Raw genomic sequence first — 21,488 nt, 5'->3', positions numbered from 1 at the left:
TACTGCCGTCGTCTGTCCACCTATAACATCAACACGACACGTGTACAGTTAAAACTGTTATACTGCCGTCGTCTGTCTATCTACAACATCAACACGACACATTACAGTTAAAACTGTTATACTGCCGTCGTCTGTCTATCTACAACATCAACACGACACATGTACAGTTAAAACTGTTATACTGCCGTCGTCTGTCTATCTACAACATCAACACGACACATTACAGTTAAAACTGTTATACTGCCGTCGTCTGTCTATCTACAACATCAACACGACACATTACAGATAAAACTGTTATACTGCCATCGTCTGTCTATCTACAACATCAACACGACACATTACAGTTAAAACTGTTATACTGCCGTCGTCTGTCCACCTACAACATCAACATGACACATGTACAGTTAAAACTGTTATACTGCCGTCGTCTGTCTATCTACAACATCAACACGACACATTACAGTTAAAACTGTTATACTGCCGTCGTCTGTCCACCTACAACATCAACACAACACATTACAGTTAAAACTGTTATACTGCCGTCGTCTGTCTATCTACAACATCAACACGACACATTACAGTTAAAACTGTTATACTGCCGTCGTCTGTCCACCTACAACATCAACATGACACGTATACAGTTAAAACTGTTATACTGCCGTCGTCTGTCCACCTACAACATCAACACGACACATTACAGTTAAAACTGTTATACTGCCGTCGTCTGTCCACCTACAACATCAACATGACACGTATACAGTTAAAACTGTTATACTGCCGTCGTCTGTCCACCTACAACATCAACACGACACATTACAGTTAAAACTGTTATACTGCCGTCGTCTGTCTATCTACAACATCAACACGACACATGTACAGTTAAAACTGTTATACTGCCGTCGTCTGTCTATCTACAACATCAACACGACACATTACAGTTAAAACTGTTATACTGCCGTCGTCTGTCTATCTACAACATCAACACGACACATTACAGATAAAACTGTTATACTGCCATCGTCTGTCTATCTACAACATCAACACGACACATTACAGTTAAAACTGTTATACTGCCGTCGTCTGTCCACCTACAACATCAACATGACACATGTACAGTTAAAACTGTTATACTGCCGTCGTCCGTCTATCTACAACATCAACACGACACATGTACAGTTAAAACTGTTATACTGCTGTCGTCTGTCTATCCTACAACATCAACACGACACATTACAGTTAAAACTGTTATACTGCCGTCGTCTGTCCACCTACAACATCAACACGACACATTACAGATAAAACTGTTATACTGCCGTCGTCTGTCCACCTACAACATCAACATGACACATGTACAGTTAAAACTGTTATACTGCCGTCGTCTGTCGACCTACAACATCAACACGACACATTACAGTTAAAACTGTTATACTGCCATCGTCTGTCTATGTACAACATCAACACGACACATTACAGTTAAAACTGTTATACTGCCGTCGTCTGTCCACCTACAACATCAACATGACACGTATACAGTTAAAACTGTTATACTGCCGTCGTCTGTCTATCTACAACATCAACACGACACATTACAGATAAAACTGTTATACTGCCGTCGTCTGTCCACCTACAACATCAACACTGACACATGTACAGGTAAAACTGTTATACTGCCGTCGTCTGTCCATCCTACAACATCAACACGACACAGTGTACAGTTAAAACTGTTATACTGCCGTCGTCTGTCCACCTACAACATCAACATGACACGTATACAGTTAAAACTGTTATACTGCCGTCGTCCGTCTATCTACAACATCAACACGACACGTGTACAGTTAAAACTGTTATACTGCCGTCATCTGTCCATCTACAACATCAACACGACACATTACAGTTAAAACTGTTATACTGCCGTCGTCTGTCCACCTACAACATCAACACGACACATTACAGTTAAAACTGTTATACTGCCGTCGTCTGTCTATCTACAACATCAACACGACACATTACAGTTAAAACTGTTATACTGCCGTCGTCTGTCCACCTACAACATCAACACGACACATTACAGTTAAAACTGTTATACTGCCGTCGTCTGTCTATCTACAACATCAACACGACACATTACAGTTAAAACTGTTATACTGCCGTCGTCTGTCCACCTACAACATCAACATGACACGTATACAGTTAAAACTGTTATACTGCCGTCGTCTGTCTATCTACAACATCAACACGACACATTACAGATAAAACTGTTATACTGCCGTCGTCTGTCCACCTACAACATCAACATGACACATGTACAGGTAAAACTGTTATACTGCCGTCGTCTGTCCACCTACAACATCAACATGACACGTGTACAGTTAAAACTGTTATACTGCCGTCGTCTGTCCACCTACAACATCAACACGACACATTACAGTTAAAACTGTTATACTGCCGTCGTCTGTCTATCTACAACATCAACACGACACGTGTACAGGTAAAACTGTTATACTGCCGTCATCTGTCCACCTACAACATCAACACGACACATTACAGTTAAAACTGTTATACTGCCGTCGTCTGTCCACCTACAACATCAACACGACACATTACAGTTAAAACTGTTATACTGCCGTCGTCTGTCGACCTACAACATCAACACGACACATTACAGTTAAAACTGTTATACTGCCGTCGTCTGTCGACCTACAACATCAACACGACATGTGTACAGGTAAAACTGTTATACTGCCGTCGTCTGTCCACCTACAACATCAACATGACATATGTACTGTTACTGTTAAAACCAATAAAAGGATGTAAAAAATATGAAGGAGACATTTGTTTGATATCAGTAGGTTTTATTTCTTTACCTGGTTTGATGGGGGAGGGTAGCAGGGTAGGATTACCACCAGACATCAGCTGTTCTATCAAAGCTTCTGCCTCCCCAGCACTGGAGGCATGAGTGTGGTGTAGGACATTGGTGGGAAGACCTATCCGAGATATCTGAGGGAAAACAAAAGTTTTCTTGTTACAATTTTTTTTAAGAATGAAAAATAACGTTACATACAGTTGTGGGATCATGCAACATTACATGATGTGTGATGTGTGCCCAATGTCTGCAAAAAGTCTAGAATAAATGTGCGATTGCATCATGCAGGCAAATGTGCACACGATGGGCGATCAAAAGGAAATGTGTTCCGTAGCTATCGTGGTTGATATCAATTTAAGAATAGATTACAAATAATTTTCAAACATTTGGAATGGTTTTAATAAAAGTAATATAATCAGTTTCTGTCATATCCTTCATGGAATTACATACATGTATGTTATTAGTGTATGTATAATTGATGCCTACCTTGGCGCCTTTCTTGTTAGATTTGATTTGGTTGATGGTCCGTGACCCCAATGGCTGCCGTACTGGATGTGACTTTTTAGGAGACTGATCTATAACAGAATTAAAAGGATTGTCATCAACTTGGTTGTTTTGTGCAATAAAATATCCCAATATATTCTATAAGTGCTGGATTTTGTGTACAAACTCTCATCACAAAATCATGACGACATTTATCAAGTACATATATAATGATACAACTACAAGGTCCGTCACTAGGTGGCACTGAGAAACGAGTCGAAAATGTACCAACCATTAAACTGGGATTCAGTATTGTAAGAAAATATCTCTTTATGACTGAATTAAACTCTACCATTTCTGAGTAGAATTATGAGAGATGGGGCATATTCCACTGAAGTGTAAAGAATTTATTCCTTAATTTACACAGAATATTAATTAGAAGTTAATGTGTAATGGCGTCTCCTACTGGTGGGTGTCGTGTTGGTCACTGTTCCTGATGTAGGAGCTGTCACGGGTTTTGGAGCTGTTCCTGTTGTAGGAGCTGCCCCGGCTTTAGGAAAGCCCCCAGCTGGTCGCTGTGGGGGTGGAGGCTTGGTCGGTGGGGCAGACGGTCGCTGTGGGGGAACTTTTCTTTTTGTCTGAAAAAAAAACATTATTCATTCTGTCATTTGTCATTAATACAAGGTGGAATGAAAAAATTATTTAAACATTACAATGAGCAAAGTTTTAAAAATATCAACCTAACAAATAAATCAAGCCTGGCTATGAAATCTGTCGATTACACATAACGGTAACTCAACATTGTTTTTATCCATAACAAGCAAAATCATGATATAATAGGTATGTATTAAATAAAATCCGAGAGAAATTAGCTTCAACTTCAGTTTCATAATTGTCTTGACATTCTTGTACAGGTACATACAGAAATAGATTGACACATTGAGAATCATTAGCCACAATCTTTAAGTTGACCCTAGGTAAATCTCGCCCACGGAAGCCCAGGGACATATATTTACCTCTGGCGAGTGGGACCCTCGGATTTTGACTTCAGTTTCTGGTACTATGAGGCTGCTGGGTTCAGTAGGGCGTGGCACACCTCCCATTGGTTTTAGTCTCTCCGGGGCTGGAGGGCGTGTTGGTGCGTCCAGGAGGCCATCATCCGATAGCGCAGGACTGTTCCTGCCTATAAAAATGTGTTTACAAGGGTCACTAAAAAAGTATTACAGAGATCTGTTGTTGTAAATCTGATGGGACAAATACAAGTCTAACTACAAGACCATCACGATGTTACCATAGCAATGTTTTATCCGTGAAAGTTTGTAGAGATTATTTTAAAGGGTTTAAGAATTAACTACTCTTATGGATGGAGCAAAATTGTTGAAAAATAGACAACAAAGATAACTTAATGGACAGAATTATCGCCAGTTTTATAATTGATGGGGAGAACAATTTCAAACTTTTTTGCTTTAGACGTCAGGGAAAACTGCAAAAATTTAAACCATTGAAAACAACTTTCACAGAAACAGCACTGTAAACGTATTGTACACAATACCACTGTACAAACACCTGTCATTCCAGAGAAAAATATTTTATTTCTGGTATTTATTTATCCTTAAATTAACCCCACTCCCCTGGTTCAATTTTTCAGTTTTGAAGTTGAAGGTGGGCTAAAATGAGAACAACATTTTGGTACTAATTAAATATTTTAGATTCTGTAAAATCTGAGAAAGCTGTAATCTAGCTTTACACCTAACAACAGGATTTCCTTCTACAATGTACAATGGTATCTGTTTGATTTGAGCTCTCCATGTTAATAAAAGCGACATTTAAATGTCCATCGTAGTTTCCAAGTTTATACAGTATGTAGCAAAAATACAAAATCTAACCTAAGAAATACAGATTTAGAATTCTAAAAAATTCCACCTAAATAATTGTTAATTTTATTGTATACATGTTCGTTGACAATAGTTTAGAATGTTACAAAAGCTCCAAAGACAATTTAATGTACATGCACAGAGATAAAAGTGTCATTCCTTGAATTTGTTTTGTTAAAGATTCAATAAAGCAGAGAGGGTATTACCGGAGCCTGTCGGAGAGTTAGCTCCTGACAGAGTAGGTAGTATCGGGAGGGCGAGGGGAGTTTCCTTCGTCGTGTCCTCCTCATCGTCCTCATCTGTTCATGCAGAAACAACCAAGGAATACATCACATACGAAAGTATAAAGAATATTGTAGGAAAATTTTTGTGGCATTCAACGATTAATTATTTTGAAGATGCAAATGTTTCCATAACAACACTAAACACATGATTGAGTTGCCTCCAAACTTTCGACACCTACTGTAATTATAGAAACGCCTTCCATCATCTTCAAACACTTCAGTTTCTAGTTTGACCCATATTTTCACACTTATACCATAAACTGTATTGGTTTTCATATTACAGAAGAATTATATATTCAAATATTGTTTCTGAGAGCTACACAGTTGTGTTGTCACATTCAACAACTTTTTTTAGTAATTATTATATATACGCTATTGTAATGTTATATCCTAATTGATGTTTAAAGCAGAAAGAAAAAAGAAAATAAGGAATAAAAAAATCAGAATATTGCTTTGTTTATCACATAGTGAACAACCGTTTACATTAAAGGCAAACAATTCTTGTAGTAGCTGGTGGCTACCTCACTGAACAATGTAAGAGGGAAGATTTGTGCTATCCTGAACATTTCGTGTAAAGTTTCTAACCCAAGGACATCGCTACAACAGCATAGAATGGTTGGTGATCTCAGCTTTCGTCAGAAAACAAATCACTCTAGAGTAGTAAAGATTATTTATATGTGGAAAACAGACATATTCAATGGACAGTTTTGTGTTAGAATTGTTTTTCTTTGTCAGGAATAGTCTACAGAAAACAGTTTTTTATTGAAAGTTTGTGAAGATATACATACAAAACAGTGATAGACAGCAGAAATAGAATAAGAAGTTCTGATTTAGTTAGTGTGGCCAAGAGCTAGCCAGAATCACATAGTATATTAAAGATTCCAGATCAGGACAGCTTGAAGCTTTCTTTAGATGACTTTAGTTTAATATTTTTATTGAGAGTGTCATATTAGTTTCCAATTTTTTAAAGCATTACCTAATTGAAGACCTGATAAAAACAAACAACAATTCACCAGTAATGCTGAAATGTCATAAAATATAAACTGAAACAAATTACAACTTTCTATTTCAAATAGAGTTGAAATCTTAGTTGAAATTTTACTTCTGAAATATCACAAAGAGTGATTTATTGAACTACATTGTCTTCCAGAATTTGTCTCAATCTAAGATCATTTGACACAGTGGACGACATCTTAGCTGATCAGAGATTAACTGATTCTAAGCCTAAGTTGTCAGATTTCAACATCTGAGAATCCTCACACAATTTTTGTTGTATCAATGCATGATCTTCTATTTTTACCACAACACAAACTTTATTTCATCACTATCAACATGATATAACAGCCGTTTTCTTTTACTATAAAACAAAAACTTCCTTTCATGCCTTCAAGCTGCAAAAATTGTTCACTGAAAACTCACTGACATAAAATAAACTTGAGCATTTGTGTAAAACTGGCATCTCAGATGTACAAATTAATGACACAAGAAGAGTTCTCAATAAAACGTACCTTCAGAATCAAAGTCCATCCCTGGTAGACAGAAATCTTCACCGAGGAGACTGTTGGTCGTGGTATTGAAGAGGGCGCCACTGTTTGATGCACAGAGCGCCATTTCCTGTTCTATCTGCGACTGCCAGTTTGTCGTCTTTAGTCGTACAGTGATTGACTTCCCGCCGATCTGAGTGGTTCATAAAAATGTTTAATACATATTTCTCAAAATAGTGACAGTTTATCATTTCAATAAAAGTTGAAAGTATTTCCAATTTTTCTGACATTAATCATTTTCTGACTTTCGCTGCTTTCAAATAAGTTTAAAGATTAAACCTGGAAAATGATCGACAGGCACAGATGAAGGTCAGGACTGGTTCACAAAATACTCGGCCAGTGAAGATCCGCTGATTTATATTATTAGTTTTCAGAATTTCTACATAAAACAAAATCTGCAAACAGATATGTCTCGGGAAAGAATTCAGTTTCGGTACATATGAAAAAAAAAAAATGTTCAAATATTCTGTTAGTTGTTTTGGATGACAGAGGACTTACATTAATTTCATATGTTTTCCGTATCTGATACAACTGTGTTTGTTTATTAGGGTATTTTTTTGTACCAAATGTACCGTTGTCTTCATTTTATATATTTTTGTGACATGAGTATATGCTGTCAGCATTGTAGCATCTTCAATACAGCTGATGAAGAGTGATTGCTGCCGTCGATTTATATGAACCCTACCTGTTGTTGGTTATAGTTGAGAGCCGCTAAAGCGCTCTGTCCGTATCTGAAGATGAGCCACATATCTTCTTCCACAAATCGTACCAGGGTTATGTCCCCTAGTTCTGTAAATGTCTCCACAACAGTGTCTACCATATCATCGTCAAACTCCCCGTCTGTCGTCGACACAATGACGGTACCGTCGGACGGACCCTGTTGACTTATGACCTCTCGGAACACTTCAGATTTCTTCTCTTCGTGGACTTCCAGAATATCGACATCCAACATTGCTAACACAGGTCTGGGGAAAGACAATGAAAATCAGTGAGTTTTCTCAACACAAGTCACCTATTAACTTAATCTATATATATAATTCTATACAGTCGTGTTAATATCGTATCTTATTTTGCCCAAACACTAGATAATCCAACAAAAACATAACTGTATTTGATTTATAGCAGTAAATTATATTTTACGACCAGTTTGGAACATTTCATCTTCCTTTCAAATTCTGTAATTTAAAAGATACTTATCCTAGCACTGCTTTATTTTCGTGCTGAAATAATTCTGCTAACCATTGCACTAATTGTTGGTTAGGTCTACTGTTAGCCATGGCTAGTATTGTGGGTGTGCAGAGTCATCATTGTACTAATCTGTTTAAATTCGGTTATGTACTAAAATCTGAGTATGTCAAAATAACTATGTTTACAGTGTTCAGAGAATAAACATCTTACGACTTCAAACTTTGACATTTATTCGTATATCAACTTCTGTGAAAGATGAAATTTACTTTCCTTGGAGACTGATCATGAGTTTTTATGTCTATGCTTTCTTTTGATGGTTTTTCTGTGCATAAATGTAAAACTGTTCTCTTTTGTATGTGTTATTTCTGTTTATTTGTTTGTTTGTGTTTTTTTTGTTTTTGTTTTCCTGTGTGTGTGTTTTTGTTTTTGGTCCATGATTATGTCTTAATTTAATATTCAAGTACAATGTATATTGCATTTGTGAATATTTATGATGTATTGGTTGTCTTAAGTGTTTATTTTATGTATTGTATGTCTCGTGTAAATAATTTTGATAATGAATAAAAAATAAATTTTAAAAAAAATGACCGATCATGAGTCCTTTCTCAGAACTAAATCCAACAATTTTTGAGATTTCAAGTATTATAAATTTTAAGATGTAAATGTTTGTTTGAATTGTCCAATCAAATTAAAGTGACCTCTCACCTATGATCTGAGGTGCGTAGTTCTGCTCTGTCGTACAAGATTAGTCTCCCTTGGTCCCACCTCTCCTCCGCCTCTAACACTGAAATGTCAACATGTCGCCGATCAGAACCACAACAGATTTTACAGAAATGGTTTTTGGTTTGTTTTAGTTTAACGTCCTATTAACATCCAGGTTCATTTAAGGACGTGCCAGGTTTTGGAGGTGGAGGAAAGCCGGAGTACCCGGAGAAAAACCACCGGCCTACAGTCAGTACCTGGCAACTGCCCCATGTAGGTTTCGAACTCGCAACCCAAAAGTGGAGGGCTAGTGATAAAGTGTCGGTACACCTTAACCACTTGACCACTACGGCCCCGGATAATACGAAGAAGAAGAAGGAAGAAAAACATTCCTCTCATCAGATAAGTCTATACCTCATTTGTTTAACTAATATTTAAGTCCAGCTCTGAAAATCAGGTAAAAAAATTCATCCTTAAAGTTGTATCCTAAGTTCTAAAGTTCTAGAATTCGAACTTACACTGAGCGTTATGTCGTATGAGAGGTTTGTGACATCACTAACTTACACTGAGCGTTATGTCGTATGAGAGGTTTGTGACCTCACTAACTTACACTGAGCGTTATGTCGTATGAGAGGTTTGCGACGCCATAAGACTCGATCTGTCCATGCGGGAGTCCTGTGCTTCTCACTAGTATCATAATCATCACAGAACAGATCGTATTTGTATGTGGGGGCGAAATCTGTCCTACCCTCCTGGAACCCTGCAAATGCCTGTAACACAATCGATACATAGTATAGACACGGTTCAACACAAATTAACATTAAGGCATTCGTCCTATGATATTGGCTAATAACATAAGTAGCATATTAAATGCGATGGCAATTTGCAGATATTAAATTCTTACACATCTCCTCATCTAGCTAACATCAACTTATAAATATATCTTTATTATTGCTTCCGGAATAAATGTTTCCCTCTGTTCCTGTTTAGTAGGTCAATCTCCATGACTTGACAGACTATCATGTCCCGAACAGAGTTTTACCTCATTCTCATGAATTTCTAATTGATCATATTCCATGAGGGCACCCACCATCATGTCCCTCAATTTACTTTGCCCTCTTTCTTTTCTCTGTTGAATTCATCATAGTCCTTGAGGGCATCTCCTATCATGTCCCTAAATAGAATTTTACCTCTTTCCCATGAATTCTGCATTTATCACATTCCATGAGGGCATCCACCTGTCCCTAAACTTATTTTCCCTCTTCTCATATTGATCATATCACATGAGGGCACCCACCTGTCCCTAAACTTATTTTCCCTCTTTCTCATATTGACCATATGCCATGGAGGGCATCCACTTTCATGCCCTTAACTTACTTTGCCCTCTTTCCTTTCTCTGTTGAGTTGATCAAACTCCATGAGGGCGCCCCAGTTGTGGTCCTCCACAAGTTTCTTCACTTCCTCGTTAGCTAGGTCTATCCTGTAGTTAAAGTCACCACACCAGAACAGATAGTCGTGGGACGAGATTGTCTTTCCCTGCAAACCAGAAAGTAATGACACCATTAACAGTGTATTTCATAGTAACGCAAACACATTAACATATTAACTTGCCACTTGTACAGAAATGTTAACATTTTAGGCGGCTGCTATATCCAGAAGGTTTATATATAATCTAAATAGAATAAAGCTATAAAAGTATGATTAACGATGGAGTATGTAGTTAACTCAATTACTACAGCAGTTGTGTAGTGAATGCTGTACGCCAAATATCTGAACTTTGGATTATTCCAACTGATACCATGTCCATGACATACATAATAAATATCATTATGAAACCAATGGTTCAGATAAGTAGTATTCTACTCATCCTTGGTTACATTCACTTTCACTCCCTCCACTACTGGAATATGTTGTGGCCACATGATTAACAATTTGATCGGCAGTCAGGAACAAAACCTGACACAAATATTTTTAAGATTCAAGAGGAACAACAACCAGGCACTTTCATTTGATTATGTACATCAAAGGGTCATAATAACGATACACAAATCAAGATTCGTTTGATTCACATTGATCACAGGGGCATGTCTAGTCTTACATTAAGAAATAGCCAGAATACCTATATATTAATTATTTTTTTATATAAGACTAGACATGGCCCTGTGCATTGATAGCACATCATAAACTCAAGTCTTTTTGTTTTTGTTTTTTCCCCACAAGGTGGCAATGATGGAGTCTTTACAATAACACATTCCAGTTGTAATATGGAGAGTGAAAGTGAACCCTTTAAAGTATCGAGGACATGTATTCTACAGTACATCTTCGTCGAGATTTTCAGATTTCACAAATATTACATCACATTTTATATTCCTGAGGGACAAATATGATGACAAGTCTTAGAACATTACCAATAACAGAAAATTAATTCTAAGAAAACTAAATGTTAAACCTTACCACAGCTACCTACACATGGGTTAGCATTACGATATTTATACCTGATAACAGACTTATCAAATCTGCGTGAAACATTGTCTAATTTACCATAACCGAATCTCTGTAGCATGCTCTGCATAGCTCTGGGATTCAAACATTGTCATCAATTTCCCAAAACTTTTTCCACCATAATTAAACAGAATGAAACATGGATATGAAAAATACTCAACACAGGACATTCAAACAGCAACAGGTACCTGGAATGATACCAGGTATATCAGGTATTTGTCAAATTGGTCTGATATAGGGAGATTATAGCTATAGGGGTGCGGAATTTACCATAGGAGAGATGCATACTTGTAGATGTGACCTCTCAGGGTGTTGCAGGATTGAAGGCGAGGTCTTTCAGGGAATAGCAGGTTCAGGGGTGTATGTACAGCAGGCTTTGGGGTTTAGGGGTGCAACCATTCAGAATCTTGCAGGTTTGGAGGTGTCTTGCAGTTTTTTTCAGGCTTGGAGGTGTGGCCTTGCACAGCTTTTCAGACTTGGGGTGGTGGCTTATCAAGTTTTTAAAGGTTTGGGGCATAGTCTTGTAGAGTTTTCAGGTTTGGGGGCATGGCCTTGTAGAGTTTTTTTCTATTTTGGGGGCATGGTTTTGTGTGATAACTGTGATATAAATCTGTCATTAGATAGGCATATATTGCTTGGAAAAACTGAGCAGGAATGTGAATACCGAGCTGCCATTAATTCTGAATGAAAGCAGGACAATTTTAATTGTTTTTACCTTTATGCAGCTACCAGGCTGAATATTTATGAAACGTATCAGCATGCATATGTTAATAATTACAACAAAAATCTTCCCATTTAGCATTAAATTGCTCCAGATAACATATATGTTATATTTAAAAAATCACCAAATAGATTAGTATAAAACTGTGACTCTAAATAATGAAAATCACAAGCTGTTTTTATCCAGCAATAAACCCATGTCGGCTCATAAACCTATTGGTGTTAATTCTCATTCAGTAAAAATACTGATAATTGCTAATTACTGTCCTGCAATAAGCCCAGCTTGTTCTTAAATGTGTTGTTCCCCGGGCTTATTACAGGATGCACACAATACTAGTGTAGTCATACACAAACCTATAATAAATATTGTGATCTTTTTTCATAAAATGATGAATTCCTTAAAAATTGCAGTCTATTTATTCATCCTTAGCAATCCTTAGAACATGAATTGTAGCAGTAACGAACAGTTTTTTTAGTCTTTTGAGATTTGGTATGACTCCATTTTCATCTTCAATTACTTTTATTGAAGTGATTGTAATGTCTGATTCCCTGTTATCTCATTACAATTCATTTCTGCTATAAATTTTCAGTGGAATCCAATGTTGTCTGTAGACAGCTGACACATTCAGTGAGAAATAATTCATTTCTCTGTGTCAAACAATTATATACAAATATCAGTTTACACATAAATACAAAGGCTGAACAACTTCTGTGAAAACTGTTGACCAGGGTTGGAGTGGTCAGTCATGCGATGTCATTCTGGCTAAATATATTTTGATTATATATATGTACTGTTAAAAAAAACACATATTGTGACAGTTATTATTTTTCAAGCGGTGCTAATTTTCACACTGAAAATAAAATAAAATAGTCGTCATCCATTTTTTAGCTTCAATGAAAAATTCATCCTTTTTGTTATAACCGTGGTACAACCATGAAAGTTTTGAACCATCAAAAAAATAACATGATTTTCAGGCTCTGATGAAGTTACTCTGGTGCCTGTATGGGTACCATGTGACCTGTCTATAACCATAGATACCTATATGGATATATAAAGTTAGTGTGAATTATTCTGACATTTTATCATTTTTTTTCATTGGTCAGCTGACATCCAATTACATCAAAACTCTGGCTCTAAAACCTGAGGGAATTAAGTGACCCGTTGGGACTAACATAAACAGTCAAACCTGTCTATAAAGACTGCCCAAGGGGTCAAAATTATGGCACTAACCAGTTTACGTGAAACTGCCATAAATAACTTGTACTGAACAGGTCATTATTGTACTGTACTCTGACATGAGACAGACCTTGATCACAGAGGTACACACATGTATGGGGAAATGTAGAATTAACACATTACACTCTATACATAAACATATAATGAAGAAATAAAAAAAACATCCATTCAAATATAACACGGAACAAGAACTAAACAAAAAACTGCAAACTGGGAAATTTGCATCCATTGAGATAATCCTCTAAATTACCCTCTGTAATTGCTCCTTGTCAGAAATGAGATATTTACTTATTAAAATCAAGAAAATGTTCATCTAACAAAACCATTAAGAAATTCTCCATTTCTTAAATCATTGAAATTTTTTAAAAGTCTGCCACTGAAATCAATAATTATCAGTACCGTTCATTGAAATCCTTTGCCTTCATCCACCATTCACCAGTAAAATTTTAGTGTGTTAACTTTGATCGTATAGTGTTATTGTTCATGACATTAGCCTGCAATATCGAGGATGAAAAAGACAAAAAAAAAAAAATAGACAACACCAAATACAGAATACATATCACATCCAATTACACACGATTGGTAAATATTGTATAAACAAAAATATCAGAGGAAACAAAAATCATCTGAACATAGTCTGGAATATTTAAATATATCTACGGACATAAATCTTAGTATCATACAATGGTCATGTTAGAAGGAGGCAGCAAGCACCCATCGGAACATTTAAATAATATATGCAAGCATGTCAACAACATTGATTCTATCATCTGATTCATCAAGATGCTTGTTTCTATGGAAACGTGCTTAGAGGTAAAAACCATACCATGCACTGCTCCTGGTGTGGGAGAAAAGTCACGTGTTAAGAAGAATTTGTTACATATTCATGAGGTATTATAAATATTCATGAGGTATTATAGATATTCATGAGTTATAATGCATATTTTTTTATCAGTAGTTACATATTCATGATTTTATGAATATGCATCTTTATATTCAGCAAATAAAAGTAATTAAATGGAGAGTTTACAAAATTATGAACATTTGTGTGAATGGTTTACAAAGTAATGAAAACCTGATGATGAATTTAGACCTGTATATCTGGCTTCATTTAGTCTACTATCACATTGAAATATATTTTTATTTCGATCATCTTATCAATTTATTTTATTCGAAAATATAAAAATAGATCATAATCAGACAAAAAATCATGACAAGAACCAAATTTTGTGAAGGTGAAAAAAAATCGTAATTAGGAAATTTAAGTTGCCCTTAATATAGTCCAATGAGGCCAGAGATACAGAGTCTTGATCCATATAGCTAATAATCTAATGAAGTGAAAGTCATCATCAACCTTAATCACCAACAGTGACAGATCATAGAAGTGAGAAAGTTTCTACAATAATCGTGATTTTTATTAAAGAGATGTGTTTAAAGATGGAAAAGAAATCTCTCTAGATTTAGAATTAAAGTGCCAAGAGAAAAAATCCTTAAATTATCCATTGTGTGTCAATGATAGGTCCTCATACATACATTTTTGTTGTTTAATCTCAATTTGCAATGAAAGAAGAGTATTTTATAAAGTTTTAATAAATAGCAGTAAATCACATATCAAGTATTACGAAGCAAGACTCACCATAGGAAATGCTGTCTTCCTAGCGATTTCGTGGAAGTCACTGTTACGGTCGTTGACCTGTGACTGGCCCGCTGCCAGATGAGCACACAAAAAACACATAGAGGTGCTGTTATAGAGGAAGCGAATGGCCACACCCCCTTTGTTACCAGCCGCGCCCCCTAGTCCGGTCTTTACCTGGTCCACAGCTACGTCCCTGAGGAGTAACGATCAGGATCAAAGTACATTGTGGTGCAGGGTACAACTTTGTCACATACACCTGTTAATTTCTAGGATTGTAAATAGATATTCACATATCTTGTAAATCAATTAGTCTATGTTAATTTTACAGCAGGCCTAATATCTAATTATAAAAGATTTTTTTTTTCTCAAAATTTCAATAAATTTAAGAATTTTCAAGATTGGACTTCAAAAGAATGTTATACACATGATTGTGTTTATTCTGAACTGTCACCATTCAAATGTAATAAAACTTATAAGGGAGGTTAGGTATAGTAAACCTTGACATTATCATGTCACTGATGCAGAACATGACGCGACGTGATATGACGCGACATGTCGTGACGCGACGTGATGTGATGTGACGCGACGTGACATTCCCATCCACTCCCCCTCGACTACAATGGCTGAGGCATTATCACTTAACTCCCAACTACGCCAATAGCATGTTGGAGTTAGGGAAATGGTCGTATCTCCCTTATTTGTTTAGGTATTGAGATACCGAATATACCTAGTAAAACAGGAGAAAATATCCAACAATAAAAAAATCAAAGTTTCCTACCTGATACAAGGTGCCAGGTGTGGCCTTATAAACACATACAGAACAACGCCCACTAACTGGACACTGGTCAGTATGACATATTTATTGTCCCGAGAGAGGACCTTCTGTAGTTCCTTCTGCCACTCTCTAGCATTAGTTGTACTGAAACAAAAGATTTCACGATTGTTTTAAAGCCAACATTTTGTATTATACATACAATATATATCTGACAATAAGTCCATGTCTGGTAATAAGCCCATGTCTGGTAATAAGCCCATGTCTGGTAATAAGTCAATGTCTGGTTATAAGTCCATGTCTGGTTATAAGTCAATGTCTGGTAATAAGTCCATGCCTGGTAATAAGCCTGTGTCTGGTAATAAACCCATGTCTGGTGATAAGTCCATGTCTGGTAATAAACCCATGTGTGGTGATAAGTCCATTTCTGGTAATAAGTCCATGTCTGGTTATAAGTCCATGTCTGGTAATAAGTCCATGTTAGGTAATAAGGCCATGTCTGGAAATAAGTCCATGTCTGGTAATAAGACCATGTCTTGTAATAAGTTCATGTCTGGTAATAAGCCTATGTCTGGTAATAAGTCCATGTCTGGTAATAAGTCCATGTCTGGTAATAAGTCCATGTCTGGTAATAAGTCCATGTCTGGTAATAAGTCCGTGTCTGGTAATAAGCCTGTGTCTGGTAATAAGTCCATGTCTGGTAATAAGTCCATGTCTAGTAATAAGTCCATGTCTGGTAATAAGCCTGTGTCTGGTAATAAGTCCATGTCTGGTAATAAGTCCATGTCTGGTTATAAGTCCATGTCTGGTAATAAGTCCATGTTAGGTAATAAGGCCATGTCTGGTAATAAGTCCATGTCTGGTTATAAGACCATGTCTTGTAATAAGTCCATGTCTGGTAAGCCTATGTCTGGTAATAAGTCCATGTCTGGTAATAAGTCCCTGTCTGGTAATAAGTCCATGTCTGGTAATAAGTCCATGTCTGGTAATAAGCCCATGTCTGGTAATAAGCCCATGTCTGGTATCCCTTGTCTGACTATAAGTCCATATCTGGAATTAAATCCATGTCCAACAATAAGCCTTTATCTCTAATTATAAATCTATGCCTAGTAATAAGCTCACCCTCTGCAACTAGTTACCTTCATTAAAATAAATAAAACTTGTCTTCAAAATCTTGAGTTATATACATATGATATATATCATATATAATAGTTCAACAGTCTTTCCAATTTTGTCACAACAAACAAGAACACAATGAGCACTATCATAATAGCTATGTCAAACATCTTAGGAATGTAAGTTCAATACTTTCTGACAACTGTTGATCGTAAACTTAAGAATCCCTATATAATGTCATTCACCAAACTACTGTTATGACATGAAAAGTTCCTGTGTACAGTGTACTTTCTTTCATGGTTTGGTGCTTGAAAATTATTTTGTGGGTACAAACTTTCATGGTTAGGCCATACAACATAAATATAACAATAACACTTTAAACAATATTTGTTGTATTTGTATTTGTGGTTCTATAGCTACCACGAAAACCATAAAAGGTTTATATAAAACAACCATTTTATGTTATACAGCAGTCATGTTATACTGTATAACATAAAATGGTTATTGTTTATAAACTTTTCATGATTTTCTTGATGGCTATATAACCATCACATGGCACTTTACGGACAAGGAGTTTGACTGTTATGTACATAATATATTACACATTTATAGATGACACCATATGACCAAACCCTCTATTCTCTCACCTGACTTTAACTATATTACTTGCGTTCAGATCCACCATTTCCTCAAAGCCAATAGCAAATATGTCCACAGGTTTACTTATGTCAGCCCCTTCTGCCAGCAATTCTGATTTTCATAAAGAATAAAAATACCTAGAGTTTCTATCTGACCTGTTGAAACCTTGTATACTCAAGATGCATCAAGTATGCAATTTTTTTTTTTTTTTTTAAATTGGCCTATTTTCGAGATTTTGAGGTATGACAACAGTATCAATGGTGAAGAATGATCCCTAATGATCTCTGTACACAGAACATATTGGAACAATGTATAACAACGGGCCAGATTTTTCTTAAAGTTTTTTAATCATATTTTCAGCCTGTTATTCAGTGAATTTTGTAACATTTTTGCATATGTCCCTAGTGTAATATACTGCTGAATATGTTTCATTGGATGAAATTGATTACAATGTCATGATTAGACAAAGAAGTTATGATATGAAGTGAAAATTACACAACAAAATGGCTGCCTCTGATTGATTTTGTCCTCCACAATTTTACTTTCAAATCTGTCAAAATTTTATTTTCTAAGTTATGTTATTAAGAGCATGGAAAATTTGTTTTCATTCCATATATGGTTTTATGAAACAAGTCTTAAAAGTTTTGTTTTTGTGAGATTTGTTTTGATATTTTTAATACTTCCAAGACTTATTTCATAAAATCTCACATGAAATAAAAACTCATTTGAGATCCTGTATAACATCTATATATACCAGGGTGATTCTCTGCAGCAATCTTCGGAGCATCGAGCAGCCAGTCGGATATAGATTGATGTTTGAAGGCGATGCTGCGGAAATGTTTGCCTCCATTCACATTCCAGGTTCCAATAAATATCCGGAGACTGTTGACAGCTGTGAAGTCCTTGTGACAATCGACCATGGACTGCAACACCATAGCAGGGCCTGAAATATCGAGGCAAGTCAGATCTACATCAACATACAGGAAGATACAGGACGATACAGGAAGATACAGGAAGATACAGGATGATACAGGACGATACGGAAAAATATGTGAAGATATGGGAAGACACGGGACGATATGGGAAGATATAGGAAGATATGGGACGATATAGGAAGATATGGGAAGATATGGGACGATATGGGAAGATATGGGACGATATAGGACGATATGGGAAGATACGGGAATATACCGGAAGATACGGGATGATACAAGGCCATACAGAAAGATACAAGAAGATACAAGACAACCTTTTTTAATCAAGATCATGTGTTATAATGTTCAGAGCAATTTAAATTTCAAAATGAAGATATCAATCCAGATCAAGCCAAAATTATTCAGGTGGAGAATTCATTTAGACTTAACCATCTCTAAACAATTGATAAAAGCAGCATTATTTCAAAGTTTGTTAGTATCAAGGCATCTAGCTTTCCCTACATTTGGAAGTTGGTATGCTCTCCAAAAAACTAGATACCTTGTAGATATGGTACATATTGAGATTATAGTCTGTTTCTAAAATTCATTGAGAACATTATAGTCTGTTTCACGAGTACGAGATTGTTACGTACCATGCAGACTCCTGGTGGTCAGAAGAGCTCGTACTTTATCCGCAAGCTCTCCTCTCAGAGAACTACCAATCAGCAGCATATCCATAGCTTCTTGTTTACTACTGTCCAGAAAATTGTTTTGTATTGTGCGTGTGGCGGACCGAGCAGCATCCGAATACTGTGTCAACAAACAAATCTCAATTAATTTTTTTTTTACAGAAATTGATGCTGCTGAAAAATTTCCAAACGAATAAAGCACAAAAATTTAACAATAAATGTGTTTTCTAAGAATTTACAAACATCAGAAACAAAATCAACAACAGATGCTTGGACATCCACATTTTACAGTAAAGTCACAATGTGTGAAAATAAGGATGAAAGCGACCTGAGCATGGAAACCTTACAGGCTGAGATCTTAATCTACTAGGGTAAATAAACACTTACCTTCGATCTACCTCCACCGAGCGCGCCCGTCCCGGCGTAAATCCTACTGATGTGGTCACCGCTTACATGCCATATCTGTTTGTAGATCTCGATGAACCGCGACACCATTTGTGGTTTGTTTGCCAGACCAAGACTCTCTAGTTGTCTTGGCAACATCTGTAAATAAAAGAACTATGGGTTATATCTGAAACATTGTATAAACTTTGTGTATTCTGACACTAAAAATTCTTTTCTTGCTTGGAGGGACCTGAACTTAATGGAAAGATGTTTATAGAAATGGTAATATACATTGTACTTGATAACATATGGAAATTCAGGAGTTTTTTAAAGACTTAGGCTGCTTTAGCATACCTCTGTCAATACGATTTACATGGTAACAATAAAATAAGATCTTGGTAACATAACAGGCAGATCACAAAATACAATGTACATATCTTAGGAGTTATATCTGTGAAATATAAAACGATAAATAGTTACACGAAAACTGTCCCAGACTATCATCAGTGATCACATGGATTAATCAGCAGATCATCATACTGTTCTAAAGATCTGACGTTCTCAGAAATACTGTGACCCCCAAAGCACTCCTTCCATCTCCGTGGTAACAAATTAGTGACTTTTTCCAGTCCAATTGGATTGACTGTTTCCCCAAAAGTTTTTTTTTTTTTTTTTGACAATTATTTTCCATCATCGGCCTGTCACTAAGTATTACAGTTCAGTAGAAATGCCAAAATATTGTTTCATATCTTGTATAAAGTCCTACCCTACCCCTGCTTGGCCCGTCTACTACTTTGAGACAATAATTATGTGTTGGAACTCTGTAACAGGATAAAGAAAGAAATGTACAAACCTCCAGGGCCAGCATTGTTTGTACGGCGTTAGTTCTGTCCAGGCAGTCTAAACAGTTAGTCCTCACGGTCCCACTCTGAAACCTGCAACACAAGTGTTCAAATGACTGGGATCAAACTTTGTCAATGTATCAAAAACCTGAGATACAAGCATAGAAATGAAAGAGATCTAAGTTTACGAATGTATCATGTATCATGAATACTGATACAAACATTCAAATGACTGAGGTTAAGTTAACCAATGTGTCATGTGTCATAAATACTGAGATACAAGCTTTCAAATGACAGAGATCAAAGTTTAACAAAGTATCATGTATCATAAAGACTGAGAAACAAGCAATGACAGAGATCATAATCTAGAAAATTTTCTGACATCATAGATATTTTGTGACTTAGACTACATAGTATTTTTTTCTGATATTGACTTACTTTTGTACATCCGATCCTTGACTATAGAAGAAGTCAAAGTTAGTTGAATGTTTTCCGATGTTGTATTTGAGTCTCTCAAGGTTTTTGAAATTGCCGCCCCTACATTCACTGTGGTAATCAAACATGATAAGAGTCATCATCTGAGAGAAGCTTGAGGCTTTGTGGTGAGCGTGGAAAGCCTGACTCAACATATGTTCTCCCTCTTTCTGTCCGAGGAGATTCACGATCACCTGGTCACCGTAGAGTTTCTTCAGCATCGCCAGGTGGCGCTCGAATGCTGGAGCCGAGGCTTCGTGACCTCGTGACATTTTGACTCTATGAGATCCCACCTAAAACAGACATAACATGGCCCGTCACAAATATCGTCGAAAACTTTAATCGAAGAAAGAGTATCACAGATGGTACATAACACAGCCCGTCACAAACACTGATAAACAGATAATTCAAAACAAGAGTATCACAAATGGTGCATAACATGGCCCGCCTACAAAGCTTACTAAAACAAGGGTTTTCACTGAAGGAGAAAAGAAATAATCTTTATTGGTGCTTATTGACATAAGTCTTCTGGTTCTGTTGTCACTACCCTCTTCCTTGGTCCACAAAACTACTGCTGTATAAACTTACAACACGGGGTTTTGAGAGATGTAGTTTAGCAATGGGG

General features: G+C 36.4%; 1 protein-coding gene across 1 annotated transcript in view; it reads right to left on the bottom strand.

Moving 5' to 3' along the window:
* LOC117335615 (synaptojanin-1-like) overlaps window positions 1–21,488 on the bottom strand; it is a 35,464-nt gene that overhangs the window by 9,322 nt on the left and 4,654 nt on the right. Inside the window, exons 6-25 of the mRNA XM_033895735.1 lie at window positions 20,828–21,156; window positions 20,401–20,482; window positions 19,551–19,706; window positions 19,128–19,284; window positions 18,315–18,503; window positions 17,569–17,671; window positions 15,812–15,952; window positions 15,034–15,226; window positions 14,224–14,235; window positions 10,316–10,474; window positions 9,549–9,708; window positions 8,942–9,020; window positions 7,734–8,013; window positions 7,013–7,181; window positions 6,481–6,492; window positions 5,427–5,519; window positions 4,363–4,529; window positions 3,813–3,984; window positions 3,350–3,438; window positions 2,865–2,997 (exon numbers count right to left, since the gene is read on the bottom strand). Of these exons, the coding sequence (XP_033751626.1) occupies window positions 2,865–2,997; window positions 3,350–3,438; window positions 3,813–3,984; window positions 4,363–4,529; window positions 5,427–5,519; window positions 6,481–6,492; window positions 7,013–7,181; window positions 7,734–8,013; window positions 8,942–9,020; window positions 9,549–9,708; window positions 10,316–10,474; window positions 14,224–14,235; window positions 15,034–15,226; window positions 15,812–15,952; window positions 17,569–17,671; window positions 18,315–18,503; window positions 19,128–19,284; window positions 19,551–19,706; window positions 20,401–20,482; window positions 20,828–21,156 (2,875 nt within the window). The remainder of the gene's footprint in view (window positions 1–2,864; window positions 2,998–3,349; window positions 3,439–3,812; window positions 3,985–4,362; window positions 4,530–5,426; window positions 5,520–6,480; window positions 6,493–7,012; window positions 7,182–7,733; window positions 8,014–8,941; window positions 9,021–9,548; window positions 9,709–10,315; window positions 10,475–14,223; window positions 14,236–15,033; window positions 15,227–15,811; window positions 15,953–17,568; window positions 17,672–18,314; window positions 18,504–19,127; window positions 19,285–19,550; window positions 19,707–20,400; window positions 20,483–20,827; window positions 21,157–21,488) is intronic.

This window comes from Pecten maximus, chromosome 10 (assembly GCF_902652985.1).
Source record: "Pecten maximus chromosome 10, xPecMax1.1, whole genome shotgun sequence".
NCBI lineage: Eukaryota > Metazoa > Mollusca > Bivalvia > Pectinida > Pectinidae > Pecten > Pecten maximus.
Note: the sequence above shows the minus strand (reverse complement) of the source record. Positions and strands in the feature narration are given on the sequence as shown.